This window comes from Vipera ursinii (assembly GCF_947247035.1).
Source record: "Vipera ursinii genome assembly, chromosome: 7".
NCBI classification, from domain to species: Eukaryota; Metazoa; Chordata; class Lepidosauria; order Squamata; family Viperidae; genus Vipera; species Vipera ursinii.
In genome coordinates, this window is record NC_139521.1 from 36,636,542 (window position 1) to 36,647,061 (window position 10,520).

The 10,520-nt window shown below is 37.4% G+C and overlaps 1 protein-coding gene across 1 annotated transcript; it reads right to left on the reverse strand.

The window, feature by feature from the left end:
• Window positions 1-63: 63 nt before the first annotated feature.
• On the reverse strand, window positions 64-10,445 carry VPS37A (VPS37A subunit of ESCRT-I). The gene is made up of 12 exons (XM_083367595.1): window positions 10,211-10,445; window positions 9,116-9,190; window positions 7,866-7,980; window positions 7,353-7,453; window positions 6,086-6,296; window positions 4,850-4,920; window positions 4,244-4,371; window positions 4,097-4,155; window positions 3,947-4,015; window positions 3,402-3,545; window positions 2,276-2,356; window positions 64-1,543 (listed from the first exon to the last, which is right to left on the reverse strand). The coding sequence occupies exons 1-11, from the start codon at window positions 10,378-10,380 to the stop codon at window positions 2,276-2,278; spliced, it is 1,224 nt and encodes a 407-aa protein (XP_083223721.1). The 5' UTR covers window positions 10,381-10,445; the 3' UTR covers window positions 64-1,543.
• Window positions 10,446-10,520: the final 75 nt, after the last annotated feature.

Here is a 10,520-nt window from a genome sequence, read left to right on the forward strand (position 1 = left end):
GCAGCAGAACTGTTAAAACAACCTAAATTGACACATGTAGCAATAGTATTTGTTCCACAATTTTATTTCCAGTTTAAGTCTCAAAGTTATCATTACTTTCCAAAGTACATAAAGCTGAACTCTAGACTTACTTTTTCACATGCAGAATTGAATATTCTGCTTTAAAATGCAAATACCAATACTGAACTTTTTGGAGGAGAAAATCTATAAACCGTTCAAGAAAAAGAATTTATTCTTAGCAAAGTCAGCAGCAAAAGGAAAAAACAAGTCATGAATGTAGATTTAGTTTTCTGCAATATTGTCATTTATAGATTTTTGCCAATTGTCTAAAGAAAAAAAATTAATTATAAAAACATTCTGAGTTCCTATAAACATGCAAGACATAAAATTAAACTATTTTTGTATGAAAATAAAATTCTTTGGTTGTATTTTTAGTAGGATAACCTCAATTTTACCTCTGTAGAAGAGTGATTTAAAACTGCAGTTATTACATTCTGACAACATAATACTGAACAGGTGAATAAACTTGCTTATTTTACGTCTGATGCAGGGGATTGAGATAAGGGTTTGAGTATATTCTACTGGATCTAAATAATAAAGTTGTTGGAGATATATATATATATATATATATACACACACACACACACACACACACACACACACAAACGATAAGATTCTTCTTCCCTCCTTGATTTCAAAAGTGCTTATACGAACACATGGGACACACCAGGCAAAAGAACAGATGAGGAAATAAAGCAAATGTAGGAATACCAAGATCTTATACAATCTACCCACTTATTTGCTTCAACACAAATAGGAAAGAAAGATGCAAGAATTGAAGAGAATTATGCCAATCTCCACTTGTGGCTTGAGGTAGGATATTTCCCAAAGCAACGAGTGGCAAAATTACAAGAAAGAATTCTACACAAAATCATACCGATTTCCTCTAAAAGTGTGAACGGGTGCTTAAAACTTTTAGCTCTCCAGTTTCTTAACTACTCAAGTTCGATTGCAGTAGTGTATTGAATTAAGTACTTGAACTCTATGTAGTGAAAGATACAAAAATGGGTGAAAACCTGATTTCAAGAAATTGAATTCTGGTGCTTTCTGGTAAAGCAGGATGAAAAAAAATCCAATTTATTTTACTTGTAATTTACTTCAACCAACCAACATTTCTATGCCTCGCAAACAAACCAGCTAATATTTAGTAAGAAAGTTATGGATTATGCTGTATAAAATTTAAAAATTTAGTGAAAATTACATCTTCAAATAGTTAATCTATAAAGGTGGTAGACAGCAGCATGAAATTAAATATAAGGGTAATCAATAACAAGAAATATTAGTGCAAAAATTGCAGTAGAAGTACATCTTGAATAAAATAATAGAAAGACACTAATTTGTACAAAAAAATCACCCCAGGTCTATATACAATTTTTCCCCCTATAAATATAACCATAATGAAATGCTTATTTGCAAAATAATCTATGAAAATGTGCTTTGCTGGATTTGTTGCCTTAAAATTCTAATTAGCTGGAAAAAAAATCTGTGAATAGAAAAAAGTATCTACCATTAGTCAAAGTTCTCAACGCACGCATATCAAACTTTACATTTAAATTCTTAAATTCAGATTAATTTAAGGTAGAAAACTGATACATATCCTTTAATCCCTGATTGCATTTTTTTTCATAAAAGGCTAAACTCAAAAGACAAAGTAAAACTGCATACAATATTATTGAAAGTTGCCATACAGCATATTGTTTGAATCATAGCTATAAACAAATTATATTTAATGATTCCCCCTGCCCCCTCCCACCCCATTTTCAGTATTGCATGACATAATTGACAATGTTCAGGACTCTCCATGTCCATGTCCCAAATGCTCAGAAAAGCCTTGTTGGATGATTGTGGGAACTGGTGGAGAATGAAAGATGAGCAAGTAAGTGTTGGCCAATTCCATTTTTTGGCATTTCTTCACAAGCAGTTGACATTTTTCTAGATGTGATGTTTTTCCATGAAGCAATGTAAAACTTTCCTAATTACATAATCAAAAACTTAAGTTCTTGTATATGTGGCTTTCATTCTGTAGTATTATGTAACACTTATCTCTGACATACATACATCTTTATACGACTACACTTTTTGTGCATAATACACATATAGGAAAGTGTCCTATCAGACTTTCAGAACTGGTAGACATTATTTATATGAATGTATCCTGATAAATGAATGTGTAGCAGGCAGGACAATTAGAATCTACCTCATATTAGAAACATACCTATAATGGAGCATGAAATTGGCCACGCATTGCTATTGTTTGTTGTAGCTTTTCTTCTTTGGCTCTTCTACACTGGCAAATCTAAGGAAGAACAATTTAACACCATATATTCCAAATTTACTTTGGTAGAAAATAATGTTGCTAAAACAATCAAAATAAAGAAATCAACTTCCACTAAGAAGCTTCACGAGCAGACTTTGAGTAAAATAGCTGAAGGTGATTCATATGCTTAGATTTCAATTATAAGGATACTTAAGCTGTTACAAGGAATTACTGATTTAAGGCTGAACATATGTTCTTCTAGCATTTTGAATAATTAGTTAACAGTACACATTACAATATACAGTATTCAAAGGCTATCAATAATAATATCAAGGTATATTCTTTCTTGGGTACATTCTCCTTGAAGTTTGCCATTAACAGCAAAGTTATTAAATGAAACATACATACTTGGAATTATTCCAAATCCAAAAGGATTCTGTGCCCCAATGGAAGAAAAGTTGACACATTAGGGTGTTCTTTCATACAGAAGTGGGGAACAGGCTCCCTTACTCTTAGGCTCACTACTGTAACGGCTGATGGGGTTTGCCATTAACAGCAAAGTTATTAAATGAAACATACATACTTGGAATTATTCCAAATCCAAAAGGATTCTGTGCCCCAATGGAAGAAAAGTTGACACATTAGGGTGTTCTTTCATACAGAAGTGGGGAACAGGCTCCCTTACTCTTAGGCTCACTACTGTAACGGCTGATGGGGTAATATTGACTTTTGTTTTCAATCCCACCTATTTAAGCAATTTAAGCAACATACTATACTACTGATATTATTTCTGTATCCTTGCGTAACACAGCATTGCAGATAGCAAGAAAGTAATGGGATAGTTGTATTCCTAAAATTAGTGCATGCTTCACAAAGCTATAATTTTAGTGCATACTTAGCTTTCCAGTAATGTTAGACAATTTGACAAACAAAAGCCATTCTGAAGTAGGAAGGCTTAAGTATTGGTATTTCTCTGCTGAATACAAGAATTTTCCTCCATTTTTAAAACAGCAAAATAATCTTGAATTCTGCTTATTTGATAGCTTTCAATTGGTTTAATTATAATTTTAAGGTTTCTACATACTGTTCTTTTCTCCATGAAACTACTAAGAAAATCATCTATTTCAGTTTTCCCTTCCAGAAAGTCTTCTGCAATAGTGTCAGACTCCTCTTCAGCTTCATGGGCGGCCACTTTCAATCTTGCCTGCAGTGCACTTGCACTGCAACTCTGTGAAAAGAACAGTGTGTAACTTGGAAATGTTCAGTTCATTTCCTCAGGTCCACAGGGCTCCCCCTCCCCTGGCATTTTGTAAAATAGTTACAACAGCTTGTACTGTGCCATTAACCTTAATTAACTCCTGTGGGTGTCTATCTTTGGATGGACTGATCAATTACTTTTTATATATTTGACACTGACACACACACACACACACACACACGCCACTCAGAACTTTCAGACTGGGGCAGTTAAAAAAAGTGTAAATAAACCATACTTTTAACTGCAAAGGAAGATTAAGATAGGTTAGCCTCCAAAACAGGCTGAGATGGGAACTAGAATCCTGTCTTAACAATCTCTGTACAAATAAGTGAATAATGCTTCATTTCCTCTTGCAAAAAGGAAAAACTCACCTCACTAAGTTCATGCTGCCTTTGTACTTTCTTTTCAAATGTGGTTTTCAAATGAATCAGTTGTTCGTACTAGAATGAAAATATGTTTTTTATTAAACGGGGTCAGAAATCAATTCCCAAATTGCAGAAAATATTTTTCCTTGTACTTACTTTATCTAGTATTGTTTGCCTTTTTGACTCCAAGCTTGGTTCCAATAATAAATTTTTTTCTGCAAGGTAAGCCCACTGTTGAATTTTAGAAAAATACCATTTTTTTCATAAAAAGTTATTCTAATTAGAAATATTTGGAAGGCTTACTTGCTAGTTCTTCAATACTTTTCACTAAATCATCTTTATCATTAATAATATGCTTCAATTGGGGCAGATTAACAAATTGTTCTAGCAATATATCTTCTTGTTCATTCATGTCTGTCAGTTGTGATATGCTGAATTGCAAAGAAAACAAAAACAGTATTTAGCAACTAGGCAAAATATATACTGTTATATTTTGACAACTGTATATAGTTTCTTGATAAAGTGGCATTTCATTCTGGTGCATATAATGCTAATCCTTGTCTCATTAAAAAAGAAACATGTATGCAAGATTAATGCTTAATTATTTCCAAAATCTGAACTCGCCCACTGCTACTTTCCTGAGAAATCCAGAACAACTCACGGCAATTACTAAACAAACGAACAAAGCAGGAACATAGGCAAATATTTACAAAAAGTGAAACTGGTACAGTACTGAAGTTTTCACCACCTACTCAGATCTACCGGTAGCTAAAGAGATATTTCACCGACTTATTTTATACTAAGAACATTCTGGCTTTACTGAGATATAGATATAAATGTATGGTTTTCAACATTGAGGAACAACTTTTATCCATATTTAGAACACACACACTCTTTTAAAGCTTTTACCTTAGTTCTGATAGTTCTGGAAATATATCTGGAACTTCAGGCATTTTGTACCCAAATCCATTTTGGCTTCCCTAAAAAGATTAAACAATATATATTTCTTTAAATAACAATCTGGCTTGCATGATGCAAATATGACAGCAGTTTTTCCTGTACTAAAGTTTCATAAAATCTCTAAAGACTTTTGGAGTACCGTATATACTTAAGTATAAGCCGAATTTTTCAGCCCACTTTTTGGGCTGAAAAATTCCACTTCGGCTTATACTCCAGTCAACAAAAAAACTTACCGAGGACTTGTGCGCGGCCGAGGCTTTGGTGCTTCCGGGATTCCGCGCACCTCTCCCAAGCCACCGCCGTCCGGAGACCTGCCGACGTTTGGGGAGGTTTGGGGAGGTGCGCGCGCACCTCCCCAAACCTCCCCAAACGTCGGCAGGTCTCCGGATCTCCGTGCCTTGCCTGCCTGCTTCTTTCCGCTGCAGAAAGAAGCAGGCAGGCAGGTCACGGAGATCCGGAGACCTGCTGACGTTGGGCACCTCCCCAAACCTCGGCAGGTCTCCGGATCTCCGTGCCTTGCCTGCCTGCTTCTTTCCGCTGCGGAAAGAAGCAGGCAGGCAAGGCACGGAGATCCGGAGACCTGCCGACGTTTGGGGAGGTTTGGGGAGGTGCGCGCGCACCTCCCCAAACTTCGGCAGGTCTCCGGACGGCGGCAGCTTGGGAGAGGTGCGCGCGATCCTGGAAGCACCGAAGCCTCGGCCGCGCGCAAGTCCTCGGTAAGCTCCGGGCGGTCACTTGCTTCGCGTCTCCTGAGGGAAGGGGGGGGCGACTGGAGCGGGCGTGTTTCCTCGCCTGCTGGGCGCCGCGATTTGCCCGGGGAACGCGCGGGCCCCGAATGGCAGCGTGGAGCGAGGAAGCGGACAGCCAGGGCTTCCCCGAGAGCCGCGGCCACACAGGGTATTCCTGTGTATTCAGGCTTGCAAAATGGCGGATCGAGCCTCTGCTGGCGGCGGAGGCTTGCAGAACGGCGGATCGGCTTATACTCAAGTCACGAACTTTTTCCAGTTTTTGGGGGTGAAAATGGGGGTCTCGGCTTATACTCGAGTCGGCTTATACTCAAGTATATACGGTATGTTCAAGTATTGCTGGCAAATATAATTTCTTTAGATGGTAATATTTGATATTTGAATTATATCCTTTGGGAAATGAACAGTTTGTTTTGTAAGGTACACTATCAATACATACCTGTGATGTTTCTGTTGTTGGAACAGGTAATGGCAAGTCAGTTATCATGCCAAAGGAAGGAGCTGCAGGTCTGTCTGTAGTATAACCTGAAGAAAGTGATTCTGCAAGGGGCACAGGTGCTACAGACCTATTTGTTTCTTGTGGCAGATATGGAGAAAGAAATGGAAAATTCTGAGCATATGTAGGAATTCCAGTTGGCTTACTGTAAAGGCTAAGGAGGGAAAACAATATATTATCAGCAAATTATTTTATAGCATTTTTTTCTTCTCAAAATAATACAAAATGAATTTGTATTATTATGCATTAAGCATTAAAGAGGTTTCTGGTTAAACACAGTTGACAGCAGTTGTAATTAATTCTAACTGAACGCATGACAAGCCATCCTAATCTTATCAATGCCAAAGTGATCACACAGCAGTAATTCACCATCTCCTGATGCATGGTTCTTTTAATTCAATTAATTAAAATTGAGGGGCTAACTAAAACTTCAGCAATGTTTTATTATGAATCAGTTATGTCAGAACTAATGAGTCTTTTCAGTGCTAATATAATCCAAAGTATAAGACATGAACTTAATATCTAGACGCTGAAATTTAGGAAAACTTTGATTTTTAATGGAAACAGACCTGTAAGTGATAGAATTATGCATCTGATGCTACTACAGCTAGGCCATTGGATGCTTGTATTCTTGCTGATGCTTGCTATAAATTCTCCCTTTTTGTGTCACATATTGCCCCTGTTCTGTATCTCCTTTGACCAATTATAAATAAGCATTTGTACTCATAAGTTGAGATGGATCAGGGAAAGAAGCTTTTTTCACGAGGCAACTCGATTTGTTTTTCTTTGAAAACATTTTGCTTCTCATCCAAGAAGCTTCTTCTGCTCTGACTAGACGGTGGGAAAGCTGAAGAAGCTTCTTGGATGAGAAGCGAAACGTCTTCAAAGAAAAACAAGGAAGTCCAGTTGCCAAGTGAAAAAAACATCCTTGTGGTACTGAAAGACAAAATACTCAATTTTTATCTACATGTATTAGCCTTGTTCCCTGCAGAGAACAGTTCAACCCAAAATACCAAATAGTCTCAGATTTTATTCAAATATAATTTTTAACGTAGCAATTGAATGCATAAGATGAAGGATAGAAACCAAATTCCTAATTTTTGGTTGGCAGCCACACCCCGATTTAATTAAGTTTGATCTGAGTTTGCCCCATAAGTATTCACATAGTGATGCTTGAAATTATTACCCATATTTTAATGTGTTTACTTACTATGGGAATGTTGTTGTGCTGGGAGCCAAAACCGGAGGATTTTTCCAAAATTCATCAAGTATGCTTTGAACAATTTTGCCAAGATCAGAGTGCATTGTAAACTGTTAAATTATTTAAAAAAAATTAGCATGGTTAAAAATTATGTGCCATACAAAGTTCATTTATCATTGACTTAAATGATAAAGTGGCAGCTTAGTGTAGTGGATAAGGTGCTGGGCTAGAAATCAGGACACTGTGATTTCTATGCTTAGACATGAAAAACAGTTGGGCTCTATAAAAAATTAGTTTAATTTTCTTTTTACAATTAATTTGGAAAAACCCCTCTAAAATGTGGCTTTTTGTTCAAGAAAGTTCATGGGAAAACTACCGGTATCTACTAGAACCAAGAGATCAATAAGTAAGTGTAAACATTAACAATTCTACAATATAATATAATTTTGCCAGTTGTACATCATGAGAGAGACATGCATTTTTACCACTGATTATTCTAGAAAATTATTCATTTATACATACATTATTAATTAACGGAGAGGTCACATATGCTCCTTGTTTGTCCATTATATGATGCCTTATTTGGGGGAAAACACTGATGACTGGCTTTTCCTGAGGAAACTGAGGAGGAAGCAAGCTGCAAACATCAAGATATTTGATCATTGTAACTTCCATGTATGTTTTAGCTCTCTACCAGTATTACGTCACCTTTCAAAATCTAGTCAAAAACATAGTTCATCCATTTGAATTCTAGAATTCACAACACAAACAACAAACAGCTGATGTACTCTCACTCTGTCAGACAACTGAAATAAGTGCCCTACTCAAGCCAACAATTAGTGAAAACTGAATTAAATAAAAGTGACAAGTATAGAAAAGTGGTTTGTTCCAAACAAAGCATCAGTAAACCAGAATCTGAAAGCATTACTATCCTTTGCTTCTGTCAGTTCTAAAGTCATCAAGGAAAAGAGGTTTCATTGCCATGCAAGATCATCTAAGTCCTATATCCCCAATGTGGACCTGGGAATGACAACATGCCTACAAGCTCCATGTTATGTCTAATTTGAGTTTGGAAGAATAATTTTATTCTAAAAATGATTGGGAAGTTACTACACTGCAAAGCAACAGACACATGTGAAAATACTGCTTTACTTTCTAAGAGACATTTACTAGAAAATTGGAACATACCTCTTCAACTCAATACTTTGCTTTCTGGAATACTGATGTTTTGTTATTGACCACATTATGATCAAATAATTTTCATTATATTATTGTTCATAACATCAAAATTCTAAATGTGGTTACTAGCCCAGAAAAGTTGGAATCTCTGTTTAGGTGATTTTCTGAATCAGATGTTTAAAAATAATGAACCTTTGTTCATTAGCCTTTTTTATTCAAATCTTCTAGAAAAATGTGAATTTTTATATCAAAGTAATTTTAAGTGCACTCCAAGAAAATAAGTTCAAGCAAAATGTCTTCATAAAACTGAATGATTAGAATTTAGGCATGTAAGAAAAAATGCTGACAAATACAGCTCTTGACAATTTTGCCACATAGATGTAGGCAATGTGCTCCTTGAGAGTCATACAGAAAAAGCATTCTCTCCTAAAAAAATATCCAGATTGAAACAGAGGAAAACAAGAGAAAATTCACTCTAACCCTAATGTGGTGTAATAGAAAATTAACAGAAGACCCTCTAGTCCACACTGATTCATTCACTAAGCATGATTTTAGCTTCAACACGACATACAGTCAAATCAAAAGATACTCACATATTTATATTGATTGACAGGTTATTTACAGTGAAGGGCAACCGATATTCCACATCTTTTTGTATTTCAGCTATTCTAAAAAGAGAAACATATTTCTTAAAGTTTCCTGAAATAGTGAAACAAATACAAATGACCCAATTAAGCATCTTAAAAAGTCCTAATTTCAAAGGCCAGATCAAAGTATAATTTGTTCTCTTAGAAACTCTACATTACAACTAAAGTAGAACTGGTTCCTTTGAGAGCTGGATTCCCTCTTTCCTATTTTTATCAGCTTAATTTTGACTAAAAGCTCCGGGGACTTCAGAAAATATAAGAATGGGCCTTTGAAGGGAGATTGGCCTCTGTTGAAACAGAAAGCAGTAACTTGTTTACAAGGAAGCTGAAGGGAGCATGTGTGGGCAACAACTTGTTTTGCTGAAGGAAGTTGAGGGCTATTGGTGAACCAGCATTTACTCACTTCCTGTTTCCTAATACAGGGAAGGCCAAATTCCCTTACCTGTACATGGTGTTAGTTTTTGGATTGCAATCCAACTATTTTCAGCTGCTCTTTTCAACTAGGATTTTCCGACTGTTAGTTCTTGCACTTTTGCTGCCTCTGGCTTCTACTTCTGCCTACCAACCCTCCGAAGTTGCAATATTTATTTATTTATTTGTTTGTTTTTATTTGTTTGTTTTTATATACCGCCCTTCTCCCGAGGGACTCGGGGCGGTGTACAGAGCAAGGTAAGTGTACAGTTAAACAATAGTAAAAAACAAATGAAACCCCCAAGAGCTATCAGGCCAGGCCGGACTGCTGGAAATATACTACTACTACTACTACTGCTATTATTTATTTAAAAATTATTGGCGGCCGAAGTCGGTGGATTATGCATGCCTTTAAAGAAGTGGCCCCTCATGTGGCCTGGTTTGATAACTGAGTTTTCAGCCGAGAGCCAGTCATGCCGGCTCTATTGAAGAAAAAAACCACGTCTGCCAACAGCAATGGAGAGATCACCCAGTGAGATCCTGATATTCTCACACAATCCTCCCCGCTCTGGATTGACTTCCAACCGTTTTACGAAAAAGAGCCCTCCTCCTCAAGGGGGTGTCACTCACGCGGCATGGGCGCTGCGCAGGGACTCGATCTGCCGCTGCCGCTGCTGCTGGAGGCTAGTGAGGGTCGAAGGCAAAGCTCCTCCGCCGGCGGAAGAGGAGGAAGAGGTGGCGGCGGTGGCGCCACCGCCGCCACCGCTACCCGCTTTGGAGTAGTGGAAGAGCCAGCTCATTCTCTTCTATCCCCCTTGCCCACCGAGAAAAAAAACCAAAACAAGACGAAGCGCGGAAAGCGGCCTTTCCTCGGCTTCTCCGACAGCGCCGCCGTCGCCGTCGCCTCGTCTCCCTCCGTGGGTCTCTCCTGCCCCAGCAG